The 20,795-nt window shown below is 35.0% G+C and overlaps 1 protein-coding gene across 1 annotated transcript in view; it reads right to left on the reverse strand.

Moving 5' to 3' along the window:
• Positions 1-20,795, reverse strand: part of LOC150090339 (uncharacterized) — a 336,582-nt gene that overhangs the window by 86,270 nt on the left and 229,517 nt on the right. Inside the window, exons 6-9 of the mRNA XM_090390273.1 lie at positions 11,009-11,143; positions 6,510-6,718; positions 6,224-6,361; positions 2,461-2,555 (exon numbers count right to left, since the gene is read on the reverse strand). Coding sequence (XP_090246399.1) covers positions 2,461-2,555; positions 6,224-6,361; positions 6,510-6,718; positions 11,009-11,143 — 577 coding nt within the window. The remainder of the gene's footprint in view (positions 1-2,460; positions 2,556-6,223; positions 6,362-6,509; positions 6,719-11,008; positions 11,144-20,795) is intronic.

Below are 20,795 nucleotides of genomic sequence, written 5' to 3' on the forward strand. Positions count from 1 at the left end.
ACATTAGCATTAGTAGAGGCATATGATGCAAAAAAGCAAGCTTATGCTGCATCATCCAAAAAAACGCTCCCATCTCACCCCTCCATTTGTTCCAAATACCTGTCCAGTTCAGTCTTAAATTTATTTAGGCTATCAACTTCCACAACAAAGGATGAAAGTCTGTTCCATCAACCAACCACCCGCTGGCTAAAGACAAATTTCTGCACATCTTAATCTTAATATATCATGTGCTGGTGTATGACAGTTTTGAGTTTCATATGGATAAATTAGCTGTGTCCACTGAAGAAAGTTTTTCTGAAATGCAGAAGAAAAGTAAATAAACTTTCTGTAAAACCATAAAAGCCACATATTTACCATAAATTTTTAAAGAAACCAAGGAAAGATATTGAAATATTTTAAAATAACCCATGTAACCCAAAAACATTCTAACATATAACAAAAACATATAAGCAAGGCATCCTAAATATTGAGATTAGTATTAGTAGTGGTAAGTGATGCAAGAAGGTAAGCTTATAAATCATCAACCAAAAAAAAAAAAAAAAAAAAAAAAAAAAATCCCACATCACCAGTCCAAACCCTCCAATAGCTTGTCTAGTTCTTTCTTGAATTTATTCAAACTACCCACTTCCACAACAAAAACAGATGGAAGTTTGTTCCAACTATCAACCAATCAACCACTGGCTAAAGGCAAACTTCTGCACATATATATCCTGCAACCACCCTTACTCAATTTGAATTCATGCATGCCCCCTCACATGTGTAGTCTGAACAAAATGAAGAATGCCATCAGCATTGAGGTTGCTGAATCCATTCAAAGCCTTAACAACTTCAATCACATCACCTTGCAGGTGCCTAGTCTTTGAAGCCTTTCTAGGTAAAGTCACCCTCTTGTTTCCCTCATCAATTTAGTTGCCTTTCTCTGCATCCATTCAACAGCAGATCTGCATTCTTCCTAAAATGAGTCCTCCAGACAGTACTCAAGATGTAGCCTAACCATTGCTTTGTACAATGGAATAATTACCTCCTTATTTCTACTGCTAGCAAAATTGCTGTATATAACTGCAAAAATTACATGAGCTGTCATGGCAGTTATTTGTTATTGTTATTTGTTTTTTTTTAGGAGCATTAGCAACTAAGGCCTTATTGCTCCGGGAATATGCGGTGGTCATTCCCTGACCTTTCCACATCCTCCATATTTGGTGGTGACGGGCTCGAACCCCAATCTAATCAAGAAGCGTGTGCTACACACTGCTGCTACTCCTGGCTATGGAGGCGCCCTGTCATGGCAGTCTGTCTGCACTGATCAGAGAACTCTGTATCTGACTGCACAATTACCCCAGGTCTTTTTCATTTTCTACAACCTTGAGTGTAGTGGAAAATAAAAATAAAAACATAATAGGCAGCAGTGTATTGCATTTGTCAATGTTAAACTTCAACTGCCATTTCTCAGCACATATGCCTAATTTTTCTAGATCTTATTGCTGTAGCTAACCTTGATTACTGTCATTAACCACCCTACCAGCCTTTGTATCAATAGCAAACTGAGACATTAAGCCTGATATAACTTCATCAATAACATTAATAAATAGAGAAAACAGCAATGGGCCCAGCACTGAACCCTGGGGGATTTCACTAATAACATTAGTCCAGGAAGAGTAGTGTCCATTAATAACCAAATTATAATATGATTCTTTTCCTTCCCGAGTTCATTAGCATTATTTAAATATCTTTGTACTGCTCTTGTTCTTCCACAACCAGCACTTGTTCATATTTGGTTTTTATATTTTGTTTTCTGGTTTATTAATCACATACAGCATGAAAATTGACACAAAGTTATACAGCAAAAAAGTTCACATTATAAACATCCAAGTATTGTTACCTTTTATATCAATAAAAACTTAATAATTCAGTTAATTTTTTTTCTGTGGTATGTAAAAATTGTTATATTTTTGTTTCAGTTTATTTTTGGCATGTAGGCTGGAAAATGTTTGCCACTGCTAATACAGATTGATGAAAAAGTAACTGCTGCAAAACATTTGTTCAGAGAAAGAGAGAGATTTTGATCATTAATATTTCATATACTCTTACTGCATTCTGAACTGTGTATAATTAAATAAATAATTACCTGCATGTACACATATCTGGAAGTTAAAATTGAATTAATCCATTAATTAATCCATAATCCATTAGAAAAGTGCATTTGTCAAATAAACATTTCTGTTCTCTTATACTTTTTTCTGGTGAATTCAGTGGATCAAAGTGGGATTGCCAAACACTAGAAATTATATTTATGGATGTGATATATGGTTTTATTAAATAAGTCTACTTTCACTATCAATTTACAGTATAATACATTCAATGGCATTCAAACATATTCAGCAAATTCTTACAGTCATATTTTTGTGTAACTTGAAAGCTCATGGATATTTTAAAGTTATTTAAGAGAAATAAATTACTTACTTGCTAGTTGTGGTACCATTTTGATCTCCCACTTCTAGTATAGAATCATTTACTGCTAAAACATTGCTAATTACTGACAACATACTGTGGGCAATCTAAAGTAAAACAAAAATCAATTAAATCTTTAGAGAGAGAGAACTTTCCATTTTTAGGGAAATTATTGGAAGATAATTTCTCCAAAAGGTGTACCAAATCCAACTGGCTACCTTTTAATTATCTCATTAAAAAGCAAATAACTAGAACTAATATTTAATTGTTAAAACAATAAAAGTACATAAACTTAATAAAAGAAATCAGCCAAGCTATTGTCTGGATAATGTACATGGGCACGTATATACATTGCAAGGTCAAGTCCACACAATGTCACAAAAACTGACTCATTTTTAACTGCTGCACTATTATACTGGCTGAAACATAACTGTTACAAAAGTTTTAAACTCCTGTGACCCAGATTACAATACTGAGTATAAATGGAAATTTATTTATTTTATTTATAATCACTAAATGGATGTGATGTGATAAACTTCTCTCTTTACATCTTCCATTATTAATATTATAAAAATATAAAGCATAGTTAATATTACATAAATCTTAAGTTTAAAGCATTTGGGTTCAAAAATCATATTGCAATTATATTGTTTCTTTACTATGTATAAATACAAAATTTCTTTACTATGTATGAATCTGCAATAGTGAGTGTAAGCAGTGTTAGGCTGGTTAATTCTCTAATACCTTATCTGTGACATTTGCATCACAGGTAAGTTATTCTCTAGCACCTTATCTGTTCTTCAAGTGTCACATGATCATCACGTATACTAAAAATGTGTGCCAAACTCAACTGACTATCTTATATAAATTGGAATTAATTGAAATATGTATAATTAATAATAATTTTGAATGGAAATGAAATGACAGTAAACTGAAAGACAAGTATGTAAAGCTTTGACATAATGATGTGCAAGCTATATAATAGAAATGTTATCAGTAGTTAAATTAATATGTCAGAGTATTTAGAAAGAACTTGTACAATCAAGTTTAAAACCACATTTATATTATCATTTATACTGCAGGTCAACAATTTAACATAATATGCTACATTAAAAAACAAAGGGATGCTTTATTGTGGTGAATATGTTTTAAACCTGATCAAACAGGTTCTTGTGAGTGCCAATAACATACAAAATGATAATGGGAACAATAAAAAGAACACAAACATTCTTGGTAGTTTCTCTAAACCAGCGTGTGCATGTTGATGCCAACTTCTACTTTGAAACTTCTGACTGCTTTAATAGATATGTCTTGGTGACAAATTTTTAATGCCTAATTCTGACTCTGTGAGCATTAGGCATGTGCGTCGGGTGTAGCTGCAATGGATTTTGTGCAGTGATATTTATCTCTGTTATGCAATGAACATATAGACCCTATATGAGTTATGAACATCTGTTCAGAAAAAAAAAATAGCATATATATCCACCCAAAATAATAACAAATGATAATTTGTCATTGAGGCCTAAGTAACAAAACTGCTAATGATATCACCAACCCAGGCTAATCAATCTTAAGTTTTTACTAAAGCTAGCCATGCCAGATATATCAGCGTGGGCAGGCCACAACAGTAACACATCCATGATCCACAAATATCTGTTTTATTCAGGATCAACAGCTTTTATTCTCTACATTGTTTCCATTTGCTATCATTTTGTATGTCATGCAATGAGGACAAGCCTGTAAAATCAGGTTTGAAACACAGTTCTGTACTTCTGATCAAAAGAAAACACTTCTTCATTTATAATATAGTGTTCCATTCTTTAACTATATTAATTGAAAACTCCATAATGACTTCAAGTACTTTTATTATTAATTCTGATATTCATATGTATTACTCCATAAGTATACATTCTGGCAGGTGTTAGTTGTGCTGAGTCATTTTTACTATTTAATGGAGATTTCTTGAATTTTTAATAGAGAAACCGAGGCAAAAATTTTTCTTGAAAGGTACCACAAATTACTGCTTGATAAACAGATAGTTTAAAAGTGCAGATAGCTAAAAAATATTGGTGCTGATCAAAGGGTGCAGAATGTGCCTGAATAAGAGTGTTCACAATGTGCCTGATTAAGAGTTAAATGATGCACTTTTTGAAAAGACATCTGAATGACAATCCATATATAACAGTTAACTTCCTATGGATTAATATCTTCAACAGTGTAGATAAGCAGCATCTACAGTAATTATTTTGTGTTTTGTTCATGTGCAAATACAGGGCCAGATTAAGGGTATATGCCACCCCTAGGCCACAATGACTGATGGCACCCTCCCGCTGATGCGAAGGTTTTCATTTTTTAGAATGATTAATTTTACATTTTATTTACTTACAAAAAGTAAATTATATGCAATATAATTAATTATGTAAATTACATTATATATCTTAGTAATTATAAATTATAATTATGTAAATTATGAATTTAATAGTTTGTTTTTCAAGCTTAGGGCCTTATCCTAAAGCCAGCCCTGTACAGATAATAGCAAAAGAGACATAAGTTCTAATAAGGTTCATGAAAAGGGTTCCCCTATGCTCTCTAATCATTATGAATTCAATTCTTCAGCCCCTGCACCCAATATTTTTAGCTCTCTTGTAGTAATATGTTAATTTTTCGACTGAGCATTTCACATGAAAATTCACATCATGGATGAAAAACAAAAACCCAGCCTCAATTTAATTAGTAGTTTTATTCACAATAAAACTACACATCATTTTTAGAATATTGTAGCTGAAGGTTCAACTCAATAACAAAAATAAAATATACAATTTGGAGATTTAATTGTGTACACTTGTTGAAATGATGAAGTTATTTATGAACTATGACCTGCTTAAGGCATCCACCATTAAATTAAATAAATTGTATCACATCAAACTAGTGCTCATTGTGACAGTTTTTTTTTTTTTTTTTTATGAAAACCCCAAACATGAAAGGTATCAAAACCTATAGTACTTAGTACCGTGCAAGGGATGAAGGAGAAGTATGGGTGGGGTGCCGGAAACTTTGCTCTAGAGACTAAACATGGGTTTCACCACTTCAAGCCTCCAGTAAGCAAAGTGGTGGTATTTCACCGGTTGATGAAAGTCATCTACCACCTACAATTTTGGATTGTTAGCATTTCTTCGCTGATTCCACTGTCTACCTGTTGAAATTTTTTGCCCAAGGTCCTTTGTATTATGTGATTTGCATTGTACACAGAACTTTACAATAGCATCACAAAAACAGAATTAGCTGCAGTCAAATCAGCAATCTAGTAGTTGCATTATAGTCCAATGAATAAGTGCATCTCTATGATGCAATTCTCTTGAATTAATGTTGGGAAAATATGGAATCACGTTTAAAATAAAGATCCAAAATATTAGGGGTTTCCAACAAATCCAAGAGGTATCCATGTTCATTCAAATTTCCAGTTAACCTGAAACAAATATATAAAAATTACCTTCACTTCAAATTGTAGCATGTTTGGGGCCCATTCTATCCTGTGATCAAGAGAAGGCTACGTGTATTGCATATATTTAAATTATAGTGCCTAAAATATCTTCATTATTAGTGAACCAATGGAAAAGAAGGAGTAGCATGAACATCACTACAATAACTAGCCAGATCATTCAAGTTATTAAATAACATTACAAAGTTAATGAACAACAATATTTAATAATTCAAGTAGTGCATGAAAAACCTCAAATAATATGATAGGGCAAAAAAACATTTAAAATTTTCTTACATTTTTGTCATGAACTGCATACTCCAGAACATTTTCAATTCGTTTTGTGGTATCTTGCAACCTTTCTGGTGTCATATTATTTGGATTTTCTGTCAATATCCTTAATTTTCCAGTCAGTTCTTCAGCCCTTTTAAATGCCTATAATATGGAAAAAAGTTATACAAATAACTGTTTTTGCTATTATTGAAATGTATGAACTTTAGCATAACAATTATACAAAATTTAGCAACTAATTTAAATTATTAAATTATACTTTAACAACATGGAAAATTTAACAGCTATCTACCTCCTCTCTGCAATTTTGACTGTCCATCCTGCCCCAGGAAACAGTGCCATTGGAATAAAGAAAACACTGCCTTCTAGCATATCCAATTCCTCCTACCTCAGGATTGACTGCTCCAAATGGACATTCCAAAACATTCATTCTACCATGTGCTGTTGAATTCCACCTGAATGTGCCTTTTGTGGTTTGCATGACATGCATAGGACAATGCTCTAAAATGAAGAATAATCATTGAATTCAGATAATAAAAATATAAACAACTAAGTTACAGTCACAAAAGTTGCACATTTAAATAAAATTTAAAGTTAAGACGTTTCAATAAAAAAAGAAACACTTTATACTTTATGATCTTATTAATATACAAACAGTGTTCACCCCAGGACCTATCAAATGGGCACATTTAATAAGTCCTGGGGTGATAGGTCCCTGTGAATTTAACTGACTGCCCGGATAAAATTTAAACGATTCTTGCGGTACCGTATGGTACTGCTCACTGATCTCAATCAATATTAATTTGAACATACTATGCGATCAAGATCAATGCAATAGGAGCATATAATATTAAATTATGCAATTAATTTTTGCTCTGGATTGCTTAAGTCACATTTATAAATAACAGAAAATTTTAGAATATTTCATAATGCCACCTGGCTGGCAAACTTTTCTGGGGAGAACACTGTATAAAGTTTTTTTTTTACATGGTAAGAAAAGTTTTTCTAGGGGAAAGACTGAGTTTAAGGATAAAATATCACACTATAATGAAGCCTGTGCAATATTAGTTGGTCATGTAAAATTTAAAAACTTTAAAACTTCAAAAAAAAAAAAAAATCCCTTGAAAACCACTAACAGAACCAAAGATTCTATGCAGCCCAAGTTGGAGACCACCATAGAAGAGGAGTGATTAACTGAAAAAAATGGAATTAAAGGGGGTCTGATAAAGAAAAATTAGGACATAATGGAATGACAATATAGTTTAAAGTTTTTAAACGAGAGCTGTTTGATGTTCACCAATATGTAAGTATATGTAATAAACGGAGTACTAAATAAACAGGCATCCTTGAATTTACACTTTTTGTTGGTAAAAGAACAGTTCTTTGGGAATGTTTATTGTTTACTGCCTGATAAAATTTTTCTTTGCAATGATGTTACACATTTAAAGAGAAGTAAATCAATTGGCATCCTTAGCTGTCTAAAATAGAGATGATAACCCTTTCTTTCTGTCTAGTGTCAAATTAATAAATATTTTAACTTACTAGTACAAAGTACCAGTACAAAGCACAACTGGAAGCATATCCCAAAACTTTTCTTGGTCGGATGGGGGAAGAAACAGTTTTGCATATACATGTAATATATTTGGATATTAACAGATATTCTTGGGGAGACATGCAAAAAAGCAATGTTTATTAGAGTAACAAGTAACTAATGATTTATTGTTCTTTTACAATTATAGTGTCTTAATTACTGTACTGAAATTAGTTGCTTTCAGAGTAAAAGTGGATGCTTTCACTTTGAAAGCAAGTAATCATTTCGCTTGAAAGAAGACAATTTTGTGCATCTGATTTCATATATTCCACAAATAACAATACAGTATTGTATTAAATGATAATATGTGGTAATAATATAATATGTTATATGGTTATAAGTCATGTGTTTTGATTTAGTAATCTCCATAAAATATTTTTAATTTGTTTTTTTAAAGTATCAGGTCATTCCACACATAATCTTGTTTTCTGCCAGTGATAACTTTGTGTTATATTTATACATTAACTGCACATATCAAATGAAATATTTTTATACTAATTTGTATAGATGTAAGCCATCAGTCTACTTACAGTTTTAATGATTTAACAGTGAGCTAACCTTTTTTTCAACTGCTAAAAATAAGTTGAAGGTGTCAAAAGACAATATTAGGTTGATAATGCTTTGTGAATTTAAGACAGAGAATAATGGGACTGCAGCCAGAAAAAAATATTCAAGGTGGAAAGCTCTAAATGCATAAGAAATGCCAATGCAGGTTTCAAAAGTTCAGGTCTCATTATTGCAGCTTGATTATTGAACCTCATCAGTAACACTTAAAGGAGGTCCTGTTGTAACCTGAAGAACTTGTCCAGAATGACAGTTTGGCCATTCCATCTTTATCACAAATTGCTACAGCTGGAAAATGGGCATGACATATTACTAGACAACCTTAGAGATTGGGTAAGCATTTTCACTTCACTATATTCTCATGAACTTTGATATTATTTCTAAAATTCATTACTTGGGATAAAAATCGGTGATTGATCAAAATATTAAGAGCCATCAGCAGTGGGTAGTGCCAGGGAATCTTTTACACCACAGCAAAGAAGCAGTTTTCAGTTCTAGAAGATTTAGTTTTTGGTTAGATATTCAGGGTGTGGTTTATTAAAAAATCTAAGGGAAAATTCCTAATGTCTTACTGGTTATTTATTGTCATTAAATTCCAGTGGAGTTCCAGGTATCACCATTCATCAGACATATTTATTCATTCATCAGATATCATTAAATTCCAGTACAGCCATAAGCTTTTGCCACACAGTGTTTCATTCCTTTTGTAGGTATTGATCTAGCTGAGCTTTAAATTTCCCAAACTACTGGCCTTAACTTATTCCAATAATTAACACTTACTGGCTAAAGGAATTAATGAAATGAACCCAATGTGTTGAAGTTACTTACTCATTTCAGATAATGGGAACAGCTGATATCATTGTGTGCAGAGAAGTTCACTGATCAAATACCAGGGGGGGGACTAACTGGTGTAGGTGAACTACACCTGTTAACTGAATCTGGATTCTTCAGGGATATCAGTGTTTCTGAGATGGTCTTCTCAAACTACACAATTCACTGAAACGATAAGGTTTGATGATGATTTTAATTTTACTGGCGCAAAAACGACTGAGGTTATACTGCGCCGAAAAGATAAGGGGTCTAGAGGAGACAGACACTAGTATTGTTGATTCCAATAAAATTATGTACATGCAATCTGCTGGATGTAGTGATTAAAAAAGCAGTCTACTGTTTCCTATAATTTGGAAACTAAAAACCTTGTTATTCTCATATATCTCTTTCTTCATTGGCCAATAGTGATATTCAAAGCTTGAAGAGCCTACTCAGTTCAATTCTCTCTCTTTACTTAATCCTCTAATCTGGTCATTGTTGCTCGTGACTTCAATGACTGACAAACTGAACTAGAAACCTCTTCACCATTTAGCATTGCCAAGATTTTCTTGAATTGCTTGAACAGCTACAGATTTGATCATCAGCTACCAATCTGATCTCACATTTTGTAACCTTTTGAAAAAAAAGAGCAGAAATAATTTAACCCTTTACTTGCTGGACTTCTTTATTCTCTCACTTTGGAAAGGAACCTACCCAAATCACTTAGAGCAAAAAATCAAATAATGCAAGTTTCTTGCATTATTTGATTTTTAATGATTTAACAGTGTACATCAACATAGTACATCAACACCTTACATTTTTTCAAAGGTAGGTTGGTGACCACCAACCAAGTTTAGTACTGGTAAATTGTAACTGGCTTAGTACTGGTAAAAAACCTCCAACAAAGTCTTTATGTTGTAGTAAAGACTTTCACGTAAAGTTTGATTTGCAGTAGCTATCAGCGATGGCACCGACTGGTAACAGTTGTCACTTCTCTTTCTTGGTGATTCCTTTCTACTTCTGACTTGTTCTCTCTCTCTCTCTCTCTCTCTCTCTCTCTCTCTCTCTCTCTCAGGGTAATTCAGAAATTGTTTCTTTTTTTTTCTTTTTTTGGCTGGTGCAGCATAAGCCTCAGGCTTCCTTGCACCATATGGATAATAATAATAATAACTTGTGATGAGCAGAAACCAACAACAGATGAATATCATGCAATGAGATTGTCAAGCTATCAACCTATTGTATAGAACTTATGGGAAAGCTGCCAATTAAGTTTTTACTGCCTCTTTCTTTACCTTAAAAAAAAAAAAAAAAAAAAAAAAACTTATAGGAAGGTGGCTGAAAGTCTAGAGAATGAATAAAAATATATATTTGATTTGATATAATTGTGATTTCATCTTGAAAAAGAGGAGAAAAAACAACATTACTTAGAAGATCAGTTGAAATATTTATTATTCTAACTAACACTGAAATTTTTATTCCAAAACTGGACAGCAAGAACACTCCAAAATACACCAGTACATAGAACAACCCAGGGAATGAGACATCTCATATCCCGTGTTTTTAAAAAAGAGGTGAAATTCAGAAATGTGGTAGAGTTAACACAAAAACTCAGAAAAATGGGAGTCTATATAATGAAACGTCAATAATAAAATTGTCATACAAGTGCTCCATCTTTATAAAATTAGTAACTAAAGATTTAAAGAAGCCAAAAAAATTTCTCTTTTTAATCTAACATTAGTTAACATACATAACCTAATAGGAATGCTAACTTCAAAGGTACATAAAAATGTTTAATTTAATATCATAAGTATTAACAGTTTAGATACCTATCACGTGACACCTTCTTCCTCTATATCCAGGAGCACACTGACAGTGGAAAGAATTAATACCATCTTGACAAATACCGCCATGTTTACAAGGTGAAGAGGCACACTCATCTACATCAATCTCACACTTCCGTCCTAGAAATGAAATAATATTAATTCCATATTACATGACCATAAAATTTAAGAATTTAGTGATATTTTAAATTATTAATATATTAGCGAGTGAATGAAAAAAGAGCCATCTCAAAATGTTTACTATAAACAATAACATGTAAGTACACATCCAACTGATTCTGTACTCATGATGATTGTAACAAATTTATTCCAACAGATTCTCATTTACTAGGATGGGTGGCCAACTATTGCAGCAGCATTCATTTCTCAAAGGACTGATTAGAGATGCAACATATGGCCACCCTCCTTGTAGGCAAACTTAAACTTCATAACATCTAATCACAAGATTTTTAAGATCAAATAATTTTGTTTTAATGAAGTTTTACACTTGGGGAATAGCAACCACAAAATAAATTATAGATTTTGTGGGGATTGAATTAAAAATAGTAGAGGAAGAAAGGGATTTGGAAATTATGATAGGGTTGGACATGAGGTTCTCTGAGCAGTAGACAGGTGGCAAAGAAGGCCCATGGTGTACCATCAATGATTTACTGAAGATTGAAAAAGGGCAATGAGATTGGTGAGTGGAACAATGGGTAGCTGTTACCAAGAAAGGCTTACGTTCCGCAAATTGCAGCATCTGGAGACTAGGCACCTTCGAGATGATCTAATTGAGTTGCATAAGGTCTTGAATGGTTTGAACAAGCTCGATGCTGATGGGATTCTTCCTCTTGCTCAGATTACTCATCTGAGGGAACATAAATTCAAATTGAGGAAAGAAAATAGAGCTGCTGGAACAAGTAGAGCGAGTAGAAAGAAAGTAGTACAGAACGAGTACAGAGAAGGGCAACAAGATTAGTGAATGGAACAAAGGGGTACTCTTACGAAGAAAGGCTTAAGTTTTGCAAATTACAGTGTCTGGAGACTAGGCACCAGCGAGGTGATCTGATAGAGGTGTATAAAGCCTTGAATGTTTTGAGCATGCTCAATGCTGATGGGATTCTTCCTCTTGCCTGAGAGGGCATAAATTCAAATTGAGGAAAGACAGATGCAGGATAGACGTGTGGAAATTTGCCTTTAGCCAGCGGGTAGTTGGTTGGTGGAACAGACTTCCATCCCTCATCGTGGAAGTTGATAGCCTAAATAAATTTAAGGCTCAGCTGGACAGGTATTTCGAATGAATGGAGGGGTGAAGTGGAAGTGTTTTTTTTTTTTTTTTTTTGGCTGATGCTGCATAAGCTTGCTTTCTTGCATCATATGCCTCTACTAATGCTAATGCTAAAATTGTACAAGAGATATGCAGAAATTTGCCTTTAGCCAGTGGGTGATTGATAGTTGGAAAAAACTTCCATCTGTTGTAGTGGAGGTCAACAACTTAAATAATTTCGGGACAGAACTAGACAAACATTTGGAGTGAATGGATGGGTGAAATGGGAAGGGTTTTTTTTTTTGTTGGCTGATACTATATAAGCTTGCTTTCTTGCATCATATGCTTCTACTAATGCTAATTTTCCTGTAGAGATAGGGAGGTCATAATTGCCCTGCATAAGGCAAAGTAAGACTGCACTTAGAATACTTTGCAGATAAAGGAACCACTAGGTGGCAGTGATCACAGTGTGCTGAAGTGGGATTTATTCAAAGAGGTAACTACCGTCAGGGGTAAAGGAAAGGGATTTTGCTTCCGTAAAGGGGAGTACAGTGGTCTCAGATTGTTTTTAAATTCTGTACAGTGGGATCAACTGACGATGTTACAAACAGTAAATTCTAAGTGGGAAGCATTCAAAGAATTAATTGTGGAAGCAACTAGACTTTATATACCGATTAAGAAATATCGTTCAAGGTTTAGGCCTAAATGGTTATCAAATGAACTAATGAGACTCGTGACAGAGAAGAAAAATGCATGGGATGCATATAAATTATCAGGTGACGCAGAAGCCTGTGGCAGATATAAGCTAGTCTGTAATCAGGTCACAAAGGAGGTTCGGCAGGCGAAGGCGGATTACGAGAAATCTTTGGCAAAAGATGCTAAGAAAAACAGCAAGGATTTCTTTACTTATATAAACTCTAAAAGGAAGGGGATGAATATGATTGGTCCACTTGACATCGATGGTTCGACTGTTGATGATCCTGCTCAGATAGCAAACAAACTGAATGAGTATTTTGCATCTACATTCACACGTGAGGAATTATTACAATTTGAAAATGGAAGAAGGTTATCAAATTGTAGCAGTGTGCTTAATGATTTTGTAATAACTGAGAGCAAAGTGGAGGAGAAATTGTTGAAGTTAAACATAAGAAAGGCACCTGGGGTGGATGGGATCTATCCAGTTATTTTAAAGGAGGCGGCAAAGCAACTAAGCAAACCCTTAGCCATAATTATGAGAGCATCCTTGGACTCAGGAGAGGTTCCCACGGACTGGAGATGTGCAAATGTGTCCCCAATTCACAAAGGTGGATCGAAGGGTGACACGGACACGAGTAATTACAGACCAGTTAGTTTAACTTCTGTTCCGGGTAAAATAATGGAGTCGCTGGTTAAAGATGCATTGCAGGATCATCTAGACAAGACTGCAGCAATAATTCAAACACAGCATGGGTTTGTTAAGGGAAAGTCTTGTCTGACAAATTTGATTGGTTATTATGATGTGGTCACAAAGGAACTGGATGCAAAAAATAATTTTGATATCATATACTTGGATTTCAGGAAAGTTTTTGACACTGTTGCGCATGGAAGACTACTGTACAAATTGGAGCAGAATGGTATTAAGGGTAAGTTGCTACAATGGATAAAAGGATGGTTAAGTGGGAGAAGACAGAGGGTGGTAATCAATGGGTGCTGCTCTTCGTGGACTAATGTTATTAGTGGAGTCCCACAGGGTTCGGTGTTGGGTCCACTGTTGTTTTGTGTATTTATCAATGATATTGATGAAGGTATATCAGGCTTAATGTCGAAGTTTGCAGATGACACAAAGGTTGGCAGGGTTGTTAATGACAGTAATGGCAGTGTGCTACTGCAACAGGATCTAGATAATTTGGGCAGATGGGCTAAGAAGTGGCAACTGAAGTTCAACCTTGACAAATGCAAAGTACTGCATATGGGTAGAAGTAACCCCAGAGAAACGTACCAACTGTGTGGTACTACACTTAAGGTGGTAGAAAATGAAAAAGACCTGGGAGTAATTGTGCAGTCAGATATGAAGTTTTCTGAGCAGTGCAGACAGGCTGCTAGGGCGGGTCATGGGGTTTTGTCAATGATATATAGGAATTTTCTAGCAGGGAAAAGGAGGTGATTGTCCCTCTGTATAAGGCAATGGTCAGGCCACACCTTGAGTACTGCGTACAGGTCTGGAGGCCTCATTTTAGGAAGGATGTAGATTTGCTTGAGCGTGTACAGAGAAGAGCAACACGATTGGTGAGGGGAATGAAGGGATTCTCTTACCAAGAGAGGCTTAAGTTCTGCAAATTGCAGTGGCTGGAGACTAGGCACCTGCGCGGTGATCTGATTGAGGTCTAAGGCCTTGAATGGGTTGAGCACGCTGAATTCTGATGGGATCCTTCCACTTGTTCAGATTACCAACCTACGGGGACATAAGTTCAAATTAAGAAAGGACAGATGTAGAATAGATGTGCGGAAATTTGCCTTTAGCCAGCGGGTGGTTAATTGCTGGAACAAACTTCCATCTGTCGTTGTAGAAGTTGATAGGTTAAATAAATTTAAGGAGGAACTGGACAGGCATTTGGAGGGAATGGTGTGATTTTTTTTTATTTTTTTTTTGGCTGATGCTGCATAAGCTCCTACACTTGCTTTCTTGCATCATGTGCCACTACTACTACTACTACTACTTTGCTCAATGCACCAAATAAAAAAGGACATTGAGCTTCTTGAAATAGCTCAATGATAAGAAAAAAGTATCTGGTAAGATCAGAAAAAAGTGTGATCATATGAAGAAAGACTGAATATGTGCACTAAAGAACTTGGTAATTAGGCACCTTAGAAATTAATTAAGGTGTATAAGGTTCCAAAAGAAGAAAGTAAAATGAATGAGGACAAAATTTTCATTGTTATAAATGATTGTAGTGGAGGTCAACAACTATGGGCCAAATTTTAAAATAATGGTGAAAGAAGTTTAGCTTGGATTGCAAGAAGTTTTCATTTAGCCAGTGAGTCATTGATTACTGGAATAAGTTGCCACAATGGGTGGTTGAAGCTGACAGCTCGAAGAGATTCAAAGCTCAGCTGGATGCTAATTATGTGAGGAGGGAGTCAAATGGGTAGTTCATTTTATTTTATTATTTTTTTTATGGATGGTGCAGCAAAAGCCTTGGGCTTCCTTGCACCATATGGCCAACACCAATACTACTCTACTGTTCCTCCTTCCTAAGATTTTATAGTTGTGTCCTTTGATCCTTATTTCAGTCATCATTGAGAATACTGTTCTCTTGTTAATTTTACTAATTCCCTCATTGTTGTTGTTATGGGAATTTCTGGCAAGAAGGTTACTCAGGCTATATTGCACCTCCTCCTCAGGGACTTGTACACTTCAATTATATCCCTTCTTAGGTGTCAGGCTGCTAAGCCTGTAGATGACCTTCTAATTTGTTCCTCAATGGGATAATGGTTAGCACTTTTCATTAAATTACACAGCCATCTCTGCACCATCTGTAGATGTCTTATATCTTTATTAAATGCAGCCACCAGACCTGCACACAACATTTCAAGTGTGGTTGCACTATCACCATACACAGAGGAATAATGACCTCCTTTCTCTACTTGCAAAATATGATAAATCACATAGAATTTTCCGTGATTTATCATATTTCCATGTGCCTGTCTTTCCACCTATTTACAGTTGTTATTATTATTATTATAAAACTTTTTCTCCTTTGTGAGATTGTTTTCCACCCTGTGACATGTACTGGTACCAAGTAAAAGGCAATGGTCAGGCCACACTTTGAGTACTGCATACAGCTCTGAAGAACTCATTTTAGGAAGGATGTAGAGATGCTAGAATGAGTACAGAGAAGAGAAGGGAAACAAGATTGATGAGAGTATCAAAGGGGTGTGCTTATGAAGAAAGGCTTAAGTTCTGCAAGTTGCAGCATCTGGAGACTAGACACCTGCAAGGTAATCTGACTGAGGTTTTTAAGGCCTTGAATGGTTTGAGCAGGCTCAATGCTGACAGATTACTTCCACTTGCTCAGATTAAGAACCTGAGGGAGGCATAGATTCAAATTGAGGATGGCCAGTTTAAAATAGATGTGTGGAAGTTTGTCTTTAGCCAAAGGGTAGTTGATTGCTGGAACAGATTTCCATCTGTTGTTGTTGAAGTTGATAGCTTAAATAAATTTAAGGCTGAACTAGACAAACATTTGGAGTGACCAGATGGTGAAATTGCAAGGGTTTTTTTTTTTTTTTTTTTTTTTTTGCTGATGCTGCATAAGCTTGCTTTCTTGTATCATATGCCTCAACTAATGCTAAAGTGCATGAGGTGGCTGGTTGTGTTTGGTTAGTATGATTATTACTATAATAATAACAAAAATTATTAATGGCATATGATACAATGCTTTCTCTTACTCACACTATTCACATGAGGGGGCATAAATTCAGATTGAAGGATGGTTGCAGAATAGATGTGCAGATGTTTGCCTTCAGCCGGTTGGGTAGTTGATTGCTGGAACAAACTTCCATCTGGTGTTGTGGAAGTGGATAGCTTCCACAATCTTCCTTGAATTTATTTATTTATTAAATAAATTCAAGGAAGAACTAGACAAACTATTGGAGGGATGTATAAGTGAAATGGGAATTTTTTTTTTTTTTATTGATGCTATATAAGCTGCTTTCTTGCATCATTTACCACTATTAATACTAATACTAAGCTTTATTAGAAGTCAAGAGTCTGTTACTGTTCACAGAAACAACCCAACTCTGTTTAGAGACTTGAACACAGAGTTCAGAAGAATCTTGAAACTCAACCAATTGTATCAAGTGCATATTGGTGTGATGACACCTTAAAAAATGTCTTAAAGCATACTCAGATGGTGTTATGGTGGATTTTCTATATTCACAAAAAATATTTCATTTAGTTCCATTCTCCATTTCATGGCAAAGTGATGCAAGGAATTAAGTTCATACAAAATAAATAAATAACTAACTACAATAAAAAATGCATCCACTTCTTGCAGTATCTATTCACTTTGTGATTTTTTAGCATTAGCATTAGTAGAGGCATATGATGCAAGAAAGCAAGCTTATACAGTATCAGGCAAAAAAAAAAAAAAAAAACCCTTCCATTTCCCCCATCCATTCACTCCAAATGTTTGTATTGTTCTGCCTTGAATTTATTTAAGCTCTCAACTTCCACAACGACAAATATGGAAGTTTGTTCTAGTAATCAACCACCCAATGGCAAATTTCAACACATCTAGTCTACAATGGTCTTATTATTATTAGCCATATTGTGCAAGGAAGCTCAAGGCTTATGCTGCACCAGCCAAAAAAAATTTTCAAGTTACCCTGGAGGGAGGGAGAGAAAGAAGTAGAAAGGAATCGCCAAGAAAGAGAAGAATGATGATAGCCAGCTCAGGACCCTAGGTGTGCCAAGTCCATACTCACCAGATGTGAGCCCCAATTTGAATTTATAAAAAAAAAAATAAAATAAAATTTCTGTTTATACTCCGGCACAACAGCCAAGTCAGTAGAGTTTACAATAAATCGTCAATACAAATATTTATCGTATTTAGTAGTCACAGGCTTGAACCCCGGTCTACTCAAGGAACGCGTACTATGCCCTCTCGCTCCTGAAGTCCCCTCAAGTGAATAATCTGGGGAAGAGGAATAATCCCATCAGCAAAAAAAAAAATTGCTCAAACCATTCAAGGCCTTATACACCTAAATTATCTGAGCAAAGAAACTTTAAATACAAATCTATCAATAATTATATCAATTATCACATCACAAAGCAATAAACAAATCTATCAATAATTTGGTATCTATAATTTCAAAATAATAATTTTTTTCCTTATAAATGCAAAAAGTGTTTTGAAATATTGGCCCTTTTTTTACAAAAAATACTTTAAATTACATTTGACATTAACTCATTGTTGCAAAAGCTTTTTCTCTTTTCTTTTTTAGGTATAATAATAGTATCTAAAATACCTTGAAAAGGGGGCTCTAATCGCTTCTTTCTTTATAATTGATGAAACATGCTCTTGTTTTTTTTTTTCACTTTTATGTTGTTGCCAACTTGATAAGTACTGTACTGTATTTGAAATTAAGACGAAGTTTATAGTTGTTATACAACTATAAAACGAATAAAATGCAAAATCATTGGTTCATTTGTTTATTAATAATAATCGTTTCTTTCTTTTTTTTTTTTATGTTTGTAATAGATATATATATAATGAAGTATATTAAAAAAGCAAAATTACATTCTTTCCAACGGTTGGAGATCGATCACGCATATGTCGGGAACTTTTTTTTTTCCTGGTGCAGCATAAGCCTCAGGCTTCCTTGCGCCATTTGGCTATTAATAATAATAATAATGTCCCTTTTAACCTTTGCACAAACATCACTACCTGCTTCCATTACAAATTTCAGAGAGTTTTGAAACGAAATTGACAGAATGTTTCAAAATTGCACGGAACAAATGTTGGAGCATATAAGTTCCTATAGACCTAAGTGATAACATTTTTATTTTATTTCTGAGATATTAAACAATAACCATAAATTACAAAACGAAAGCAGGTTTCTACATTCAAATTTATGCCATAAAAATATAATTGTGTGAAACGGGCTTTTAAACATCACAATGATACATACTAATATCGAAATGAACAGTGTTCTACTACATGAATCATACCAATTATTCGGTTATGAATAATAGTAGTAGTAGTAGTGGCATTGTGATGCAAGAAAGTAAGTGTATGAGCTTATGCAGCATCAGCCAAAAAAAAAAATCACACCATTCCCTCCAAATGCCTGTCCAGTTCCTCCTTAAATTTATTCAACCTATCAACTTCCACAACGAGAGACGGAAGTTTGTTCCAGCAATTAACCACCCGCTGGCTAAAGGCAAATTTCCGCACATCTATTCTACATCTGTCTTTCTTTTCTTAATTTGAATTTATGCCCCCTTAGGTTCGTAATCTGAACAAGTGAAAGGATCCCATCAGAATTCAGCGTGCTCAATCCATTCAAGGCCTTATATACTTCAATCAGATCACCGCGCAGATGCCTAGTCTCCAGCCACTGCAATTTGCAGAACTTAAGCCTCTCTTGGTAAGAGGATCCCTTCATTCCCCTCACCAATCTTGTTGCCCTTCTCTGTACAGGCTCAAGTAAATCTATATCCTTCCTAAAATGAGGCCTCCAGACCTGTACGCAGTACTCAAGGCGTGGCCTGACCATTGCCTTATACAGAGGGACAATCATCTCCTTCTCCCTGCTAGCAAAATTCCTATATATCATTGACAAAACCCCATGACCTGCCCTGGCAGCCTGTCTGCATTGCTCAGAAAACTTCATATCTGACTGCACAATTACTCCCAGGTCTTTTTCATTTTCTACCACCTTAACTGTAGTACCACACAGTTGGTACATTTCTCTGGGGTTACTTCTACCCATATGCAGTACTTTGCATTTGTCAAGGTTAAACTTCAGTTGCCACTTCTTAGCCCATCTGCCCAAATTATCTAGATCCTGTTGCAGTAGCACACTGCAATTACTGTCATTAACAACCCTGCCAACCTTTGTATCATCTGCAAACTTCGACATTAAGCCTGATCAATATCATTGATAAATATACAAAACAACAGTGGACCTAACACCGAACCCTGTGGGACACCACTAATAACATTAGTCCACAAAGAGCAGCACCCATTGATTACCACCCTCTGTCTTCTCCCACTTAACCATCCTTTTATCCATTGTAGCAACTTACCCTTAATACCATTCTGCTCCAATTTGTACAATAGGCTTCCATGCGCAACAGTGTCAAAAGCTTTCCCGAAATCCAAATATATGATATCAAAATAATTTTTTGCATCCAGTTCCTTTGCAACCACATCATAATATCCTATCAAATTTGTCAGACAAGACTTTCCCTTAACAAACCCATGCTGTGTCTGAATTATTGCTGCAGTCTTGTCTAGATGATCCTGCAATGCATCTTTAACCAGTGACTCCATTATTTTACCCGGAACAGAAGTTAAACTAACTGGTCTGTAATTACTCGTGTCACCCTTCGATCCCACTTTGTGAATTGGGGATACATTTGCACATCTTCAATTCGTGGGAATCTCTCCTGAGTCCAAGGATGCTCTCATAATTATGGCTAAGGGTTTGCTTAGTTGCATTGCCGCCTCCTTTAATATTACTGGATAGATCTCATCTCACGCCAGGTGCATGGGATCTATCCCATGCACCTGGTGTTGCAGAGTACATACTGCAATGTGAACTCGTCTGTCACTTGAATTTCAGATTCCACAATGACTGCCTTGGTTATAGACAGATGTCTGTTAAAATGATATCATGTGAAACCCTACAAATATATTTATTTTTGCGGTGATTTAGAAAAACGGGCATGCTGAAATCATTATAATCGCTGATATCTGGAGATTTAGAAGAACTTTGAACTATGAAAAGCAAATATTCGTGCCATGCAAAGTGCCAGAA

This window comes from Mastigoproctus giganteus, chromosome 2 (genome assembly GCF_048544385.1).
Source record: "Mastigoproctus giganteus isolate SK-2022 chromosome 2, ASM4854438v1, whole genome shotgun sequence".
Classification (NCBI taxonomy): Eukaryota; Metazoa; Arthropoda; class Arachnida; order Uropygi; family Thelyphonidae; genus Mastigoproctus; species Mastigoproctus giganteus.